General features: G+C 41.3%; 1 protein-coding gene across 5 annotated transcripts in view; it reads left to right on the forward strand.

The window, feature by feature from the left end:
- Positions 1–10853, forward strand: part of RAB3GAP1 (RAB3 GTPase activating protein catalytic subunit 1) — a 112948-nt gene extending 102095 nt beyond the window's left edge. For 4 of the 5 annotated variants that reach the window (XM_043573276.1, XM_043573280.1, XM_043573278.1 and 1 more), the window contains 6 exons: positions 2983–3079; positions 3173–3276; positions 3408–3523; positions 5216–5318; positions 8191–8211; positions 9072–10853. In XM_043573276.1, coding sequence (XP_043429211.1) covers positions 2983–3079; positions 3173–3276; positions 3408–3523; positions 5216–5318; positions 8191–8211; positions 9072–9308 — 678 coding nt within the window. In that variant the 3' untranslated portion in view covers positions 9309–10853. The remainder of the gene's footprint in view (positions 1–2982; positions 3080–3172; positions 3277–3407; positions 3524–5215; positions 5319–8190; positions 8212–9071) is intronic. The other variant, XM_043573277.1, reaches the window with a different exon arrangement.
- The last annotated feature ends 8644 nt before the right edge of the window (positions 10854–19497 follow it).

The following is a 19497-nucleotide window of genomic DNA, read 5'->3' on the forward strand; positions in this document are numbered from 1 at the left end:
GATAATGGTGATGGTTGTATAACTTGTAAGTATGCTAAAAACCACTGAAGTGTATGTTTAAAGTGGTGAATTTTATGGTATGTAAATTATATCTAAAATTTTTAAAACTAAGGAAATATGAATAAAGTGTGGGATTCCACTTATTCAGAAAGGTGAGGGGAGGGTACTGTATTCAAAATGTCAATGTTATAGGGGCGCCTGGGTGGCTCAGTCGGTTGGGTGTCCAGATTCGGCTCAGGTCATGATCTCACAGTCTGTGAGGTCGAGCCCTGCGTCGAGCTCTATGCTGTCAATTCAGAGCCTGGAGCCTGTTTCAGATTCTGTGTCTCCCTCTTTCTCTGTCCCTCCCCCATTCAAGCTCTGTCTCTATCAAAAAATGAATAAACGTTAAAAAAAATTTTTTTTAAATGTCAGTGTTATAAAAGACTGGAAAACTTCGAGATTTGTTGAGGTTAATGAGGTATGACAACTTAAGGCAGTGTATGGTCTTTAATTGGATCCTGTATGGTGGTGGGTAATATAAGTCATTATGTGGTCTGTTGACAAAAATGAAATAAGGATAGTAGACTAGATTAAAAGTATTTGAGCAGTGTTAAAGGTAGTTTATATAGTTTATATAATCATAATAGTTTATATTTTGATTATAGAAAACATTCTTAATTTGGGGAAATAGATATTTGGGGATAAAGGGACATGATGTATGTAACTGGCTTTCAGATTATTCAGGAAAAAAATGTATGTATGTATATATTATGTGCACAGAGGAGAGAGATCCACGCAATTAAATGAGGTAAAGGTGAGTCTAGGTAAGTAATCACTTGGCATTGTCTTGTACATATCCTAACTCTGTTTTTAGGTATGTACCTTCAAGAAATTCTTCTACATGTGTACCAGGAAACATACCCAATAACATAACAGGAACCTTATTTGTAATAGTCAAAAATTTGGCAAGGGGTGGAGTGGGGAAGTCTATCAATGGAGGAACATTTTATTTTATTTTATTATTTTATTTTATTTTATTTTATTTTTTATTTTATTTTATTTTATTTTATTTCATTTCATTTCTTAAAATTTATTTATTTGAGAGACACACACACCACGAGTTGGGCAGGGGCAGAGAGAGGAGAGAGAGAATCTCAAGCAGGCTCTGTGCTGGCAGCTGAACCCATGAAGCCGCAAGATCATAACCTGAGCCAAAACCAAAAGTTGGACGTTTAACCGACTGAGCCACACAGGCGTCCATCAATGGAGGAACATTTTAATATTAGCATGTATCAACATATGCAGTCTCAAAAAGAATGCCAAGTGAAGAACAAGTCACTGAGGGAATGTAACTAGAAACATTGCATTTATATAAAGATTAAAACCAGACCAAACTAAGTGATACATTATTTAGGGCTACACAGCTATGTGAGAAAACTATATTATTTGTTGAGGGTGAGGTGCATGAGGGAGGGAGACTTGATCATGGAGGCAACAGGGACTTGGAAAGTGTTGGTGATACTCTGTTTCTTAAGCTGGTTGATGTGTAAATGAGTGTTCATTCTAAGCAGTTCTTCTAAAATTAGTGTCTTCTAAACTATTTGTAAATACTCTGGTATGTGTACTTCTTAATTAAAAAAATTTTCAAACCACAGAAAACTCTCCAAGCCAAAAAAAAAAGGTTATAAGTCATTAAAGGAACAAAGCAAGTTCTAAAATAGTATGTGCATTACGATTTTTTGTTAAGAAATTGCATATGTATCTGTATCTTTGTGTTTAAATGGGAATAGAAATAAGTCTAAGAAGATAAACAGAAAAATAGGTTGCTCCTTTAGGAAGTAGGATTTCTAGACAACTTTTACATTATACTTCTCTGTATTTGTTTCTGAAATCTGTGAGCATTTATCATCCATGCTTACCTATGAGATTATATTTCTTTTATCTTTATTGCTCTTGAATAAGGAGCATTAAGGTAAGGTCCATGTGTTATACATAACTTCTCTGAATTTATTTATTTTTTAATTTTTATTATTATTACTATTATTTTAGAGAGAGCACACATGAGCAGGGGAGAGGGGCAGAGGTAGGGAGACAGACAGAATCTTTAAATTTTTTTTTTTCAACGTTTATTTATTTATTTGGGACAGAGAGAGACAGAGCATGAATGGGGGAGGGGCAGAGAGAGAGGGAGACACAGAATCTGAAACAGGCTCCAGGCTCCGAGCCATCAGCCCAGAGCCTGATGCGGGGCTTGAACTCATGGACTGCAAGATCGTGACCTGGCTGAAGTCGGACGCTTAACCGACTGCGCCACCCAGGCGCCCCGAGACATTATCTTAAGCAGGCTCCACACTCAGTGCTGAAACTGATGTGAGGCTTGATCCTACAACCCTGGGATCATGACCTGAGCCGAAATCAAGAGTTGGATGCTCAACTGACTGAGCCACCCAGGAGCCCCATCTCTGTATTTTTTTTAATCTGAAAAATAATAAAACAATTTCCATTTTGGAAAAAAAAAACAATAAATCAAAAAAACTAAGGCAAACAAAAAAATTAGTGGAAGGTCTCTATCAGTGTTTGGAAATGTTAAGCGAGAAGCAGTTTATAAAACAGTATTTTACGTACTTAGTTCACCTAATATGTATATTCAGTGGAATAAAATGGTGGAATAAAAATGCTCCACCATTAACAGTTGTTATCTCTAGGTGGTATAATTTACAGACAGTTTTTATTTTCTTTGTATTTCCCTTACTTGCATGTATTACATATGGAAGCAAGAAAAGTAAAATGTGGGAATATTCACCACTATTAAAGACTGAAGTCCTGAATTGTTTTCAGTGATATTATTCTTAACATTGTTGTTGGTAGCTCCTTACCTGGATGAGTACGGCAAGGTACTAAGAGAGCTCCCTAATGCAGAGGATTTTTTTCTTTCATAGATGGCGACTTTATTCTTTGACAGCTGCATTGGTCATTTATGTAACTTTATGCCTCCTTCAGGTGCTGCACTATCTGGCAGTCCAGAAACCTGCAGACCTTGCTCGGCACCTGTTACCTTGTGTAATTCATGCAGCTGTACTCAAGGTAAAGGAAGAAGGTAAATGTCTTACTTCATTAGTCATTAGTTTATTTCCAAAATGAAAGTATATTTTGCCGGACTTAATTATGGCTTTGATCTTTTTCAAAATAGAAAATCTGGAAAACATTTCTTCAGTTAAGAAGATTATAAAGCAGATAATAACTCATTCCAGTAAAGTTCTGCACTTCCCCAATCCAGAAGACAAGAAATTGGAAGTAAGTTTGCTGTATGTCGGGGTCTTGCCAAGTGTTCTCCCCAATTGGCAATGATTATTTTAAAGTTACATTTTTAAAGGCTGCTTTTTTTGCTGCTTTCCAATGTATGTTTCTCCCTTTTCCACTGTTAGGAAATCATCCATCAAATTACTAATGTAGAAGCTATAATTGCCAGAGCCCGCTCACTGAAAGCCAAGTTTGGAACTGAGAAATGTGAACAAGAGGAGGAAAAGGAAGACCTTGAAAAGTAATTGATATTTGAGTAACTTTTATCTGCAGTAGGAAAAACCACTTTTATCTGCAGTAGGAAAAAGTGGTTCAGAAAGCTTTCTCTTCAGAAAGCTTTAATAGAATGTTGAGATTCTTTTGTTGTACCCCTATGTTATTTGTAACAAGCATCAGCTAGAGACAGAAAAATATTTAATTATCATAGAATTTGACTTCTCCTGTATTTCTGGGTGTTTGCAGGGTGGATCCATTCCTTCTACATTTAAAAACAAGTCTACCAGGTCCTTTTTCTAGGAATGTGCCTGCAGTTGCCTGTGGAAGAGCTGGTGATTCTTTGTTACTTGCAGTGCCCCAGAGCTTTGCTTTCAGCTCTCACTGTTCTTTAACCAGTCTGAGGTGTTGTGAAATTGTGTTTCTCCCCAATATTCTTAGTTATTTATTTAACTCTAAGTAAGGTTTTTGATAGCAAAGGTGCATATCTTGTGTACCTTGTGAACATGTTTTGAAAGAGTGACCAGATGGCCTCTCCAGGATGATACAGATGACCGGGTCAATCATTTCCTCCTCCTGAGAAAGTCTTGGCACCATTACCTGTTAGTATGAGTCCCTTTCCATTGTTGCTTATGGTACTTGAAAGAAAAATGTTTTTATATGTGATAAAGTGTTTCCAAATTAGCCGCTTCAGCAACTTGAATTTATCATAATTTTAAAGTCTTCACCAGCCTTTTCAGAAATGAAATGGCATTGTTGATGCTAAATAATATCATATGACAAGACATGCTATAGCTCTTAACAAGTTCTTGTTAGAATTTTATGTCTTGTGTTCGGGGAAATTTTGTCTTAGCCTTCTTTTTTTTTTTTTTTTTTTTTTTTTATTTATTTTTGGGACAGAGAGAGACAGAGCATGAACGGGGGAGGGGCAGAGAGAGAGGGAGACACAGAATGGGAAACAGGCTCCAGGCTCCAGGCTCCGAGCCATCAACCCAGAGCCCGACGCAGGGCTCGAACTCACGGACCGCGAGATCGTGACCTGGCTGAAGTCGGATGCTTAACCGACTGCGCCACCCAGGCGCCCCTGTCTTAGCCTTCTTTGCTCTTGAAAATTCCTTCCTTTTAAATGAGAAGAATGAACGCTAATCAAGGGAATCATTTCTAAAATAGCAGTATGAATTAGTGGTGCAGGCACTCTCATAGCTTCAGAACTCTAACATAGGTTATCTGTGATATACATGGAGGTGCAGTGTTTCCAGCACCTAATGGCACAGTTGAGACTTTGCCCAGTAAAATGTACCTTTTACACACACACACACACACACACCCCTTAAAAGAACAAAAATGAGAAATGTGGATCATTGCTTTGCTGTATACATATAACTTGGGTTTTTTTGTCCAAATTTACTGTTCAAATCTTTTATTTATTGTAGTATTCTCGAAGCTTCTAGTCTGAAAGACAGACCGAATATTTCTTTTTGCCCTTTTACAAAGATGGGTTTTTAAAAATTCTGTGAAAACAGATGAAAGGCAATAAGATTGTCATTTGAGTCTGTTTTAATTCCAAATGTGACTCTTTTCTCTTGTAAAAGTTCCACTCTAGCCTTGGTAGGTTTAGCCAGTATCAATTTGAGAGTTTTCCACAACATTAATCTGGGAGACTGACACGGTGTGAACTGAGCAGCTCACTTTCTGTCCTTTCATTACCTCTCTCCCCTAGGTTTGTGAGTTGCCTTTTGGAGCAACCTGAAGTGTTAGTTGTGGGTGCAGGAAGAGGACATGCTGGCAAAATCATTCACAAGCTGTTTGTGAATGCTCAGAGGGTATGTGAATATGCTTATTGACTGTGTCATGATGTCTCCAGACCTCTACTCAGTAAGTTGCTGGTTTGATTCCCACACATGGCTGATAATACAGCTGCTGAGTGTAAGTCTCGGCATTGGGTTCGAACAATATAAAAACAGTGACTCTCAACGGTGACTTCTGAGTCTCTGAAATCCATTTTCTTTCTTACATATTTAAACAAAATTATAAGTATATTTTAGGATATAAATTTCAGAAGTCAGAAGAGTCTGAAATCCATTGTTGTAGAATCTAATAGGGACTCAGCAATGGCCACTGCAGTGCGGTAGGAAAAAATGTTGCATGCTTTCAAATTAGAATAGAGTTCAGTTTTACCAATTTTAAACCCCATGTACTCCAAATGGATTCACAGTTTTGCTTGTGAAGTTAGTATATCTGTTTCTGTTATAGTGAATTGATCTAAGGAAGAGCAAGATTTCAGATATGTAGAACTGGGGAAACAGGCTTCAGGACAGAAAGCCCAGTTGCAAAAATTATCTTTGGCATTACCTCTACTACTGAGAGTCCAGGTTCAAAAGTTATGTAGTACTTTCTGACATTCATTAAAATTTGAATTTTTATGAAGGTGATGCTAGTTACACTTTGTGTGGATACTCTCTGTACTGATGATGTCAGGGCTCATTAATATTAAAGATTGTGATAAAAGTATTCTAGAGTGTGCTGTGGACAGTCCCTGACTTACGATGATTTGACTTATGATACTTGACTTTATGATGGTGAGAAAAATATATATTCAGTAGAAGCCGCATTTTGAATTTTGGTCTTTTTTCAGGCCAGCAGTATATGCTGCACATTCCTCTCTTGTGATGCTGGGCAGGTGCAACGGCCAGTCCCCGGCAGCCACATAGTCATGAGGGAAACAATTGATATACTTACTTACAACTACTCTACCCAGACAACTGTTCTGGCGCTCACTTTTCAGTACAGTATTTTAATAAATTACATGAGGTAGTCAACATTTTATTATAAAACAGACTTTGTGTGAGATGATTTTTGCCCAACTGTAGGCTTATGTGAGTATTCTGAGCTTGGGTAAGGTAGACCAGGCTGAGTTACAATGTTTGGTAGGATAGGTATAGTAAATGTATTCTCAACATAGGGTATTTTCTTTTTTTCTTTCTTTCTTTCTTTTTTTTTTATGTTTATTTACTTTTGAGAGAGACAGACAGAGAGGGAGGGAAAGTGCAAGCAGAGGAGTGACAGAGAGACACAGGGAGATAGAGAATCCCAATAAGGGTCCGTGCCATCAGTGCAGAGCCTGATATGGGGCTTAAACCCACAAACCGTGAGATCATGACCTGAGGCGAAATCAAGAGTTGGACCCATAACCGACTGAGCCACTCAGGTGCTCCCAATTTAGGATATTTTCAACTTAGGATGCGTTTCTTGGGACGTAACTTGATTGTAAGTCAAGGAAAGATATGTAAGTACAGGGTGTCCTTTACCTGGAACTATGATGACTGTAGAATGACCCACTTGTGAAAGTATAATTCTCAGAATCAAAAAGAATTTTCATGGGTTTACATATGATATAAAAGCTGTATAATCTCCTTTGAGTCTGTCTGGAGTATATCTAGTTAATGTAGTCAATTTGATAGCCAAATGTACTGATCTGAATTTTTAGCAAGAAATGAAACCTGTGATTATGTGCGAGATTGCTCCCTAACTTTAAGATTTCAAGTTAAAAACCAAGTACTTAATTTCCTTATAGAGTTCTAGAAAACAGTAGATGCTTACTTTGATTTGTTTTTGTCTCTGCCATGAAACCAGGAATCAAGTTTGTTTTTGCATCCTATATCCTTTACCAGCTCGCTAGCCAGAAGCTAACAACCACATTTCCTTGTCACCACCAATATGAATTTTTCTCCTGTTGCAGAAATTCTTTTCTCTGTCCTCACTTTTAAAAACTTGTGTATTAAGAGGACTTAAAATCTAATGTATTTTTATTTTTAATGCTGAGAGTATTCCTTGTTTTAGATAGTTAAACAAAATTATTTTCCACAAAATGGAAATAGCTTTTCCTCCCTAGAAAGTTAGTAAAGGCTCACTGTAAAAATACAGAAAATTAATACAGAAAATTTACATCAGTAAATATAGGAGTGTCTCATCCTTTCATTGGCCTTGTATAGCTAATCCCCTTTAAGGGATACTGAAATTACACATTTTTCCCAGTTGTACAATTGCACGTGTAAAACATTTCAAACTTTCAGACCTTGTAGGGAATGCTTTTGGGAGTTGGCAGACTGTAATCCGTATAACAAGCACCTGATTGGTACATTTTTGAACTCAGATCTTAAATGTCTGGCCGTAAACCACTAAAGTTTATTCATGTAACTTTTCATTATCAACTGACACTTTATATCAATTCTAATAAATCAAGATTTTAACTTTTTAAAAAAGTTAAATTTCACTGAGAATTTTGTGTAGCCTACAGCAGCTTTACATATTTATAACTGTGCTTAAAATTATACACTTTATTAAGGTTTTATAAACTTCATTATAATTACATGTGTTAGTGGTGGATTCCACTGGAATTCAACAAATAAACCACAGATTGGATTGTGTTTCAGTTTTATCAGTTTTTCCCATTAAATGACACATTTGCCTGTTGAACCATCAGATGCATGAGAAGTGGGATATGTGTGCTCAATTTAACAGCTAGGTGTGTTCTATGTGGTGTGTGTTTGTCTTGATATTCTTTTGATAGGATCATGTTCCTTGATGTAGTGCATGCTGTCTCTGAAATGATCTTGAAATCTCTTGTCTAGCTCTTTTTAAACCATCTTGCTTGTTTCCTTTTCATCACTGTTTCTTTTCTCACCCTTTCTCAAGCTGACTGAATCTTCTGATGAGGTAACAAAATAGCCTTTGTCCCTCATAGTCCCTTGTTCCTTCCCATCCCTCTAACTTCATAAGGTCATTAAGACTAACCACATCTTTAACAGTCTGGATTTGGCATACCTTTCATGCTGATGTTTAGTATAACATGATTTCATATTTCCATTGCCCAAACAATATTTTTTTCTAAATCGATGGTATTTTGAAAGAAATTTAATAATCTGAGAAATGAAAGAAGTAGAGTGACCAATATTAAAATGAAGGCTCTAATTGAATGTTTTTTACGTAATTTTAATGGAAAACTAGATGCCTTTAACATTGAGAACTTCTCTTTTGTGGCCATTGCTACGTTACATGGACCTCTGTCATTTCTTTATCACTTTAGCCACTCAGCAAACAAAACAAGTGTCCCCAGTTTTAATTTGGCAAATGAATCTTAAAAAGAAAGAAATGAAAGAATGGAGATAAAAACCATCTTTCCAGACTTTGGGGAGAAGCAGCTCCTTCCTGGACTGAGGACATCAGACTTGAACTTGGGTTGTTGCTAGAAGAAACGTGTAGAAACCAGTACTACATTTTCCCTCTTCATCAGATGTCGGAATATGGTCCTCACTTTTCAGAGCAGATTGCCTGGCATTCGTGATCTCTTTTGTCTCTGTTACCAGTTTATTTGTAATATCTGGCTGTTCGTGCATTGTTTCAAGCTTCTTGCTTTTTCTGTGTTGGTTTTTGAATAATCATAACATGGCTGACTGCATTACTGAGTAATGTAGAACATCTTTTATGTATTTATCATGTTTGTTCATCTGTCCTTCAAAATGATCTAAGTTTAGCATTGGACTTGCTCTTGAATTTAGCATTTGATTCTGTTCAAGGCTGCAGCCATGGCTCCACCGGAGGAGGAACTGAAGAGAGTGAGCTCTCCAGAAGAGAGAAGGCAGAACTCAGTGTCAGACTTCCCACCTCCTGCTGGCCGGGAACTCATATTGCGCACCACTGTGCCACGCCCAGCCCCGTACTCCCGAGCTCTGCCTCAGCGCATGTATAGTGTTCTCACCAAAGAGGATTTCAGACTTGCAGGTGCCTTTTCATCAGATACCTCCTTCTTCTAATTCTTCTAGAGCCACCTCATTTATGGCTTCAGAGACTGCTCTGACCCCTTCTGTGGGAGGGAGTTTGTGTCAGTCAGAACTTGAGAGACCATGAAGAGGACCTGTCCAGTCCAATGATCAGGAATCATACCAGCATCTGAAAGACTTTTCCAGCTTCATGCTTGGGCTTTGTTGTATCTCGGTTTGGGCAGAGAGAATGGGCTTGAGCTTTTGAAAGATTTGCTCCCTGAAGAGATGGCCCTTGTTTGACCAGGGGTAGGGGTAGTGGGTAGGGGGATGTACAGGGACCAGAAAAACAGCAGGAGCTCTCTGTACTCCAGTGGGATTGTGCTCATTTATTCTTTCCTGTGACTGTTCCTTAGGTTATCACCTTGCATTTTTAGTCTGTGTAAACACACTTGTTGTATTTGTTAGTATCAGGTATGCAAAACAGAATATCTGTTAATTCAGATTTCTGGATATTTTGGTGGTAGCTTTTCCCAGAATCTGTGTTTTTGAAATACTAAATGACATTCTGTTTATTCAATCATCTAGTGGCCATCCTTATTGTATTAACTTTTGATGAGCATTTTGAATATTCTAGGAGAAAGCCTAGAATTTCACATAGTTTCTGTTTTTCCACATAACTGTGACTTAAATGTATTCCTTCTGAGAAAACTATATATTGAATGTTACTGCAAATTAGTTTTATATCTTGTAAGGTTTGTTTATTTTACATGTTGGTTGCCAGTGAGATATCAACCTGCAAAACTGTTCTCTTCTTGCTCTACAGCATGCATTCCTTTTTTTTTTTTTTTTTTGTAATTGTTGACTGGACACTATGTTTAATGGAGTAGAGATGAGCACATTGCTACAAATACAGCTTTGGAACATAGAGATTATCATGCAGTTAGTATAATTTGGTGTATATGCTAATGTAATGATTAGAAGATTATTTCAGTGAACTATTTTGCTTTTGCATTCTAGATAAAGTGAAAATAATCGATGGGGATGTATATAGCACCCAGCATAAGAATAACAGCAACATAATTTCTAGTTATGTGGTGATCAAGATTTATTAAGTCTGTGTTGCTGTATGGCCTCTGTTCAGTAATCTCAAATCTATTTTTAAGCCTGAAATTCCCATTTTAATCCAAAGCAAAAAATGGTTATACTGAAGCATAGACCTTGCGTATATAATTTAAAGAATTAATAGAGCTGTGTAAACCCTGTTATATTATTTTTGTAAAAAAAAAAAGTGTGTACATATATATGTATATATGCACATATATATGTATATATGTACATATGAAGTAGGGGAGGCCCTGGTTGGTTACCTCCCAGCCTTCACAGTGCTTTTCTCTGAGATGCTTTACTTGATTCCTGTTGGTAAACCATACCAATGCAGGCCTGAGGACTGAGCACTGTACCAGGTAGAAAATGTATCTTTCAAGGACAGGGTTTGTCTGCTTCCCATTGAGGAAGTTAATAGTAAAGAAACATTTTTCAAAGAGGTTGGACTTCAAAATGGCATTGTGAGTCTAATAAAAAGGAAAGTCTTGCTTTCTTTGGCTACTTTTCTTTTCTCTCCTCTGGTGAGCACTTTATTCTTATTTCAGTTAGTTTTATCCTGTCTCATGTCTCCCTAAATATTTGCAGCCTGTGGAGTCTTGTAGGGGTCTTAAGAACATGCTTTGTACCTTCTTTTTTATTGGCAGTTACCCCAGTTTACTTTCATTATAGTTATGAGTAGGGGAGGGGCAGAGAGAGGGTGACACAGAATCCAAAGCAGGCTGCAGGTTCCGAGCTGTCAGCACAGAGCCCAACACGGGGCTCAAACTCACGAACCGCGAGATCATGACCTGAGCCAAAGTCAGATGCTTAACCGAATGAGCCACCCAGGTGCCCCTTGGATTTGTTTCTTGATTGAGAGGGAAGCCATTGGAGAATATTGAACAGGGGAGTGTCATGATCTTACGTTTACAGAATTTGAGTTGTGGCTGCAGTGTGGACAATACACTGATGAGCAGGGGTACAAGTATGGTGTATATTTTGAAAACATTGCCCAGAATTGGCTGATGGAATCCATGAAGGTATGAGTAAGTCAAGGATGACTCAAGGTTTGGGACCTGAGTAACAGTAAGTGATGCTGTTATTTGTTGAAATGAAGAAGACAGAGGGAAGAGCATTTTGGGGGGTGATATAAGATACTGAGTTACACTGTATTAATTTTGAGGTAGCATTTAGATACCTGTGGTGTAGCGAGCCTTTAAGGTGGCCCCCACTGATCCCTGTCTCCTGGTATTCACACCCCTGTGGTAGTCCCAGCCTCCATATTTTGACCAATGAACATGGAGAAAGCATTGGTATGGCACTTCCAAGATTAGGTTCTAAAGGATGTTGTAGCTTCCGTTTTGGCTGCATGTTCTCGTGTGTCTCTCTGTCCCTCTTGTCAACTGTGGGTGAAGTCAACTTCCATGCCACAAACAACCCTAAGGAGACGCCCACATGGTGAGGAAGTGAGGACACCTGCTGATGGCCACGTGAGTGAGCTTGCAAGTGGATTCTCCTCGGTCTCAGAAGTCCGTGGCCTCTTGAGGAACCAAGAGCCAGACGTACCCAGCTCACTGTGCGTGGATTGCAGACCCTCAGAAACGGTGTGCAATAATGTTTTTATTTTAAACTCAGTTTCAGGGACAGTTTGTTTCACAGAAAAAATTACAGAATACCCAAGTGATTATGTAAATTTGGGGTTTAAGGATGAGGTTAGAGCTTGTGCAGTAAATCGAGGTCAGACAGTATGAGAGCCCTGAGGGGTGGTGAGTACAGTGCAAAGAGAAGGTCTGGGGACTGAACCCGAGATCCGGAAGAGGAAGAGAACTGCCAGAGGAGACTAAGAAGGAACAGCCACTGAGGTCGAAAGAAAACCATGAGTGTGATGTTCCAGAAGCTAGGAAATAAAATATTTGAAGGAAGTGGGAATTGATCAACTGTGTCAAGTGCCACTGAGATGTGGAATAAGACGCAAGCTCAGAACTGCTTGTTGCAAACCTGTGGATGCACAGGAACACCTGCATGCAGAAAGGTAACACTGTTTTTACTGGGAAAGAGCAGGGAAATTCCTGGCTGGAGGGCAGATGGGTGCACTCACCACTTCTACCCTAGCCAGTTGGGGCTGTGGTTGCTGTGCACTGTTCTTTGCCAGGAATTGGAGGCCAGAGGCTATAAGTAGGGTACAATACAGGGTGAGAGCATGAAGCCACTGTTTCAAGCCAGCTGTGACCCAATTCCCTGCCCCACCCTTGCTGCCAGCTCCTTCTGAGCTCGCTGGGGAAAGGATAGATCTTGGCACTCAACAAATGCTGAATGAATGAGTGTCTCTTGATAGCAAGTGGAGGGGTGGGGGGGGGAGCACTGATTTTTCTGGGTTCTAATTTTGAGCTCTTGGGCACCTTGAAGCCAGAATATTTCAGAATATGAGCTCCTGGAAGCCGGACAACTGCTGCTGTCCTTTCTCTAGCTCTGAGAAGTGGAGCATGGCATCAACCTAGATAAATGGGTTTGGCTAATTCTTTATCTAGAATAAAGCTAGTTCCTAGTAGGGTGGCTTCTTTGCCAGCAGTTTTCCCCCTGGTAGCTTGTGATGTCTGACAGGTGGTCATGGATAAATCTCCCTCAAATGAGCAGTCTCATCTGTTGCAGGGAGTGTTCCTGGGGTGGGCTTATCAGCCGAGGAAGATGGCTGAACAGAAGGCCCCCACTCGGCCCCTGGTCAGAGAAGACAGGGTGGCCCAATCTCTGATTGGGGAGCTCTCCCCTTGTCCCTTCTGTGGGGCCCTCCTCGGCAGCAGGGGTCTCTGGAAGGTTTTGGCAGAGGCCTCAGTGTCTTCTCAGAGGCACACATCCCCCTGCTGCTTTCCAACCAAATGAGCTTCTCTAAGGAAGCTACATTCCTTCTCTCTCTGGTTGATAAGAAGCTCGTGGTTCCCCCGCCCCCAGGCAAAACCATAATAGAATATTCTTTGTTTAAGTTTGCAGATTTGTCTTCATCTTGTCCCAGAATAAGGTGGATGAATGGCCTGTGAGGAGATGGGTGCAGCCTGGGCCGGCTCATGCCATAGGAGCTGCTAGTTGGGTTTAAAGCTGGTGAGTTGACTATCTGCAGTACGTAAGCCTGTGATAGAAAGTATTCTCCAGGAAAGAACAGAACAAAGTTCTGTAACAAAGTACCACAGACCACGTGGCTTAAAAACGGCAAAAATGTATTGTCTCACAGTTCTGGAGACTTTTAGTTTGAAATCAGGGTGTTGGCAGGGCCACGCTTCCTCTGAAACCTGCAGGGGAGGATCCTTCCCTCCCTTTCCCTTGCTTCTGGTGGTTGCCAGCAGGCCCTGCTACTCCTTAGCTTGTAGCTACAGCACTTCTGTCTGGGCCCCTGTTGTCCTATGGCTTCTCTCCCAGGTGTCTGTGTCTGTTCTCTTCCTGTGACACCAGTATGACCTCATCTGAACTGACTACATCTGCAATGACCCTGTTTCCAAACATCACATTCTGAGGTACAAGGGGTTTAGGAGTTCAACAAGCCTTTCTTTTTGGAACGGAGCAGGGGGTCACAGTTCAACACATAAAAGCATCATTCACACAGAAGCCATCCGGATGGACAGATGCCCATCCAGTCAGTGGTAGGCCATGGAGACTGATGTGTAAAACCATCGACCTACCTCCAGACAGTGGTAGGTCTCAATCTCTGCCTTCTTTATGAGCCGGGAGACACTGGGCAGGTACCTAACATCTTCCTTTGCCAAATGGAGACAAAAGTAAGCATCCAACACATTGTAACAAAATTAAGATTCCATCTAAAGAATGCCCAGCATGGTACAGGCCATTGTTTAATAAAGACAAGCTTTTTAAAGGAACCGTACTATAAAGTGGTATGGCTGTAGGTGAATGAATGGTTAGCCGTTGTTTAACTTGAGGACACACCTGCCCAGCCAGTGTGCATAGAGATGACTGTCCAAACAGCCCCATATAGCAAGAGTGATCTCGAATCTCCTACCATCTCATCAAATCAACCGATTTCTTTTGATTCCTTTTTCCTTCCTTGGGTCATAGCGTTTAACAAGCTAAGCAGACACTGTCTAGACAGAGGGCTGGGTGGGAAGTTGGGAATAGTTGAAGCCTGTTCCAGGCAGTGGGGCTTATCCGCAGAGGCCTGCAGACACAGTGTTGGGTGTGGCCAGAGCAAAGAGTGAGAAGAGAGAGTCAAGGTAGTAGAGGAAGGGATGGTCCGTTCTAGGACCTTGGTTCTAGGAACTTGGACCTTGTCCAGTGACAGTGGAGGAGCTAGAAAGGTTTGCAGTACAGGAGGAGGAGCAAGACTAGACTCACACCTTCAGGAGCCACAGTGATCCCCACAAGGGATGGTCTTGGCTTGGGTTGTGGCGGTGGTGAGGGTGTGAGAGATTCAGCAAGTGACACAGCCAGTATTTGGTGAAGTGTGGGAGGTGGTTAGTGAAGGCGGATGTGTCCTGAATGCCTGATCTCTGACTCAAGCCCGAGGGGCCAGCTGCTCTGACGTGAGAGGCAGTGCCCGGCATGGATTCACAGTGTGTCATCAGCCCAGCACACCCACCTGCAAACATAGCCCCTCCCGGAAGAGTCCTGCTCTGTCCACACTCCAGTGAAATCCACACCCTTTCTGTTACGTGACCCACGGTGGGGCGATGTCTATAAGGACATCACATACAGCGTCCAGGAGTTGCCAGTTTGCTGCCGACAGGGAAGGAGAATGAGTACTTCTGCTACTTACCCTTCCTTAAGCACCCTCCTCTGCATACACATTTGTCAGGAGAGTGATATCGGCTCCCTCCAGGGGCTCGTCAGTCCTGATTAACAAGTGATGGGACACAGATCAAAACTTTTCTTAAGTTCTTCAGCCATTTGACAGTTTGAGTAAATAATGACTTCTCAGTGCTATTTATTCTCATTCTTCTTTCTCAGCTCTATTTTTGGCCTAGAACACTTTTTATTTTTGTCCGTGTTACATAATGAAGGAACCACATTCTTAGTAACCCACTGTCACTCCTGTGTTATCTTGCCTACATGAGAAAAGGAAATATTTTTGGAGTGTGAATTTACCAAACGTTCTCCGCTATTCTGGGACTGAAGGCAGCATCAGGGAAGGAACACTGACATGGGGAGAGGGCCCAGTCTCCCTTGGCTGAGGCTGAAACCTGGTCCTTGGAAGCTGGCTGGAGACTTCCTGTGTGCCCTGCCCACCCTGGACGCATGGCAGGAGATCCTCTCTGCACAGGACTGTACATTTGCAGCAGCTCTTTCAGGGGCCCTACAATATCCTTAATCCCTGCTCTCCATTCCTACTGTTTCTGGATAGGCACAGGATTGGGGAAACAACAGCTGTAGGCAATGAGACACTCTTCTTAAGCAGTCTAGTGACAGGCTGCACCCCTGTAGGGGTCAAACCAGGACAGCAAAAGCACTTGGAGTAACTTTGAGAAGCATGTCCTGGCCGGCCAGCAGGAGGTTTGTGTAGCTTAATTGGATGTGGTGTAAGAACGCAGCTTCCCTAGAATGGGTCTGTGTGGAGGCTGCTCAGTCCCGACTGGATGCGTCTCTGCTGAGCCATAGACAATCTATAAAAATGAATCTGCCCAAAGGGCCCAGGAGTTTCAGATCTTATGCCATCTGGCTGGAGAGCAGACATGTTTCCTTCATGTGTTTAGGGGATTCCCCAGAAGAATCCTGGTTGGAACCTGCTTCTGGAAGCTGATGTATGACCAACCTGTAGGAAAAGCTGACCTACCTACCTTCAGGCACAGGGGTACTGCTGGGGGCAGCTCAAGAAGGACTGCTCAGGTCCTAATGGGAACATCATAGCTCAGCATGTCTTGTGAGAAGGTCGGGATATAGGTGACCCTCATTACTGAAGATTTCAGCTGAAACTTTTGCAAATAGTCAAATTATTATAAATGATCTTAGAGCAGGTAATTTTCTCACAGTTAAATAAGCTAATCCAGAGTTTCTCAAGCACAAATAGTATATATCTTTTTAAAAAAATTTTTTAAATGTTTGTTTATTTTTGAGAGAGAGAGAGACAGAGCCTGAGTGGGGGAGGGGCAGAGAGAGAGAGAGACAGACAGACAGAATCCGAAACAGGCTCCAGGCTCTGAGCTGTCAGCACAGATCCTGACACAGGGCTCGAACTCATGGACCATGAATGGCAAGATCATGACCTAGGCTAAAGTCGGACACTCAACCAACTAAGCCACCCAGGCATCCCAGTTTGTATCTTTTTTTTTTTTTTTAAGTTTATTTATTTTGAGAGACGGGGGTTCAGGGAGGGGAGGATCAGAGAGAGAGGGAGAGAGAGAATCCCAAGGAGGTTCTGTGCTGTCAGCGCAGAGCCTGATGCAGAGACTGAATCCCATGAACTGAGAGATCATGACCCGAGGTAAAATCCAGAGTCAGGCACTTAACCAAATGAGCCACCCAGATGCCACTAATGCATGGTATATCTTAAAGGAACAGCTTCGTACAGACCTGGTATTTCTCTTTGAATCACTTCGCAGCACTGTGATAGGAATTTCAACTGGGCCCCCAGCCTTCATGTGAGTCAGAATAGCTGATAGTCATTGTTCAGCTTATCACTGAAATGGAAGACAACAGTGACAAAACAACACTTTAAAGAAGGGATCACAGAACTCAAAAGACCCTGGGGACTGTATCCTTAGACCCTGTGGTGGGAGAAAGGTCTACGGAACCTGTCAGATGTAGAGAGCTATTTCCAGGTAGAAACACAGTATGTGAGCTTGTTTAACAATCATAGGCCTGAGTTAAATGAACAACACCCAGCTCAAAGAGTTTCCTGCATGTAAGATGCTCCTTGCCTATGAAGAAATGCACATGGGCCCATGGGTGCAAGTGCTCTGCTAGCCCTCCTCCCACCTCTGTGGAGAGAACAACTCTGGGTTTGTCTGTGACCATCCATGTGCTCTCCAGGGTTAGTGATGGGAGGAACCGAAGAGGGGGAAGCCTGACCAGGCTGTGAAAGCAGCACACATAAGGGCCTGGCCAGATACATGGGAAGGTCACAGGTTCAGTTGACTCATTTGTCTTGGAGGTAGCATGTGGTAGCCGTGGTATGTGGTTACTTGTCATTTGGGTGGTGCAGGTTTTTTTTTTTTTTTTTTAATGTTTATTTATGTATTTTGAGAGGGAGACAGTGTGAGTGGGGGAGGCATAGAGAGAGAGGGCGACAGAGAATCCCAAGCCAGCTCTGTGCTGTCAGTACAGACCTGACGTGGGGCTTGAACCCACGAACTGTGAGATGACCCGAGCCGAAATCAAGAGCTGGACACTTAACCGACTGAGCCACCCAGGTGTCCCTAGTTGGGTTTTGTTTTTTTGTTTGTTTTTTTGTTTTGTTTTGTTACAAAGACCCAAAGTAAGGAATCATGGGAGCAGTGAGGGCCATGAAATGAAACAGCCATCAAAGAACTTGATCTCATGGAGTCTAGAGTTTGGAGGGGGTTAGCTCTAGAGAACCTTAGCTACGGGAATTCACAGCTCCTCCCTGCTATTGTATGACCACGAATGTGACTTGGCTCCGAGTGACTGTCTTTCTGTCCCAGTACCAGCCAGCCTCCTCATCTTGTTCATACTTTGGTTCCTGTGGACTTTGAGCTTGCTCAGGGCCCAAGACAGCATCTCTTCCCTTCCACATCCGCACCTTTCAGTACCAGCTTCTGTTACTTCCTAGCTTGGTCTTTCACTTTTCCAATTCTGTAAAGCACATGATCACCCCAGTTCATCTTTTCATCCAGCCTGTTAGGCGTAATTTGTGGGCCACTGGCCAGCCAACAGACTAACTTCCTTGGGTTCTCCCTTCAACCGTACCTGAAAAATGTTCATGGATGTTCATGGATTGCCCTCCTAGGAAAGGGTCTTGAACAGGAAAGAATCCTTTGACAGAAGGTGTGGCAGTAACTCTAGAATGGTCGTGTTCATGATTTTTGTTATTCCTGAAAGTTTCTTTTTAACATTTTATTTGGAAATTATTTCAGACTTAGAAAGTTGCAAGGATAGTACAAAGAAATCCTGTAAATCCATTACACAGACTCACCCATTGTCAGTATTTTCCCATTTTAGTTTTCTAGGCCTAGTTTTTAATCTGTGTTTAATAGAAATGATGAATGTCTTCATCTCCCCTCTGCCCACTTTTCTCCCACTGTGTTCTGCTGGAGAAAAATGACAAAAGCGATGTTGGGTCAATTCTCAGGAAAGAAGTTGTCGGAACATTTGGAGCTGATTTAGGAGATATATTTTCAAATTTGAATCCTATCAGACATAGCAGAGATCTATTCTTTTTATTGCATATGATAAAGTCATGCAGTTAAAATAAAATTTAAGAGTAAAGAAAGTGGCATCCGAGATTCTCTGAAAAACCATAGCCAATGCAACTGAAATACTAGATAAATATTAAAGTGTATATTTTATAAATTTTAATTATTTAAATATATAATTTCCAATAACAACAAAAATTGCCTAGCGGTGAATTTGGCAAAAGATATGCAAGTCTTTGTTTTTAAGCATGTTAAGTACTTTCTTTTTTTTTAATTTTTTTTTTTCAACGTTTATTTATTTTTGGGACAGAGAGAGACAGAGCATGAACGGGGGAGGGTCAGAGAGAGAGGGAGACACAGAATCGGAAACAGGCTCCAGGCTCCGAGCCATCAGCCCAGAGCCTGATGCGGGGCTCGAACTCACGGACCGTGAGATCGTGACCTGGCTGAAGTCGGACGCTTAACCGACTGCGCCACCCAGGCGCCCCATGCATGTTAAGTACTTTCTAAAAAGTTTTTATTTTAATTCCAGTTAACATACAGTGTTATATTAGTTTCAGGTGTGCAATGTAGTGATTAACACTTCCATACATCACCCAGTGCTCATCACAAGTGCACTCCTTAATCCGCTTCACCTTTGTAACCCCCACTCCCACCTCCCTTCTGGTGACCATCAGTGTGTTCTCTATAGTTAAGAGTCTGTTTTTTAGTTTGTCTTTTCCCCTTTGCTCATTTGTTCCTTAAATTGCACATATGAGTGAAATCATATGGTATTTGTATTTCTCTGACTGACTTATTTTGCTTAACATTATGCTCTCTAGCTCCATCCATGTTGTTTCAAATGGCAA

The sequence above is a fragment of the Prionailurus bengalensis genome, chromosome C1, assembly GCF_016509475.1.
Source record: "Prionailurus bengalensis isolate Pbe53 chromosome C1, Fcat_Pben_1.1_paternal_pri, whole genome shotgun sequence".
Taxonomy (NCBI): domain Eukaryota; kingdom Metazoa; phylum Chordata; class Mammalia; order Carnivora; family Felidae; genus Prionailurus; species Prionailurus bengalensis.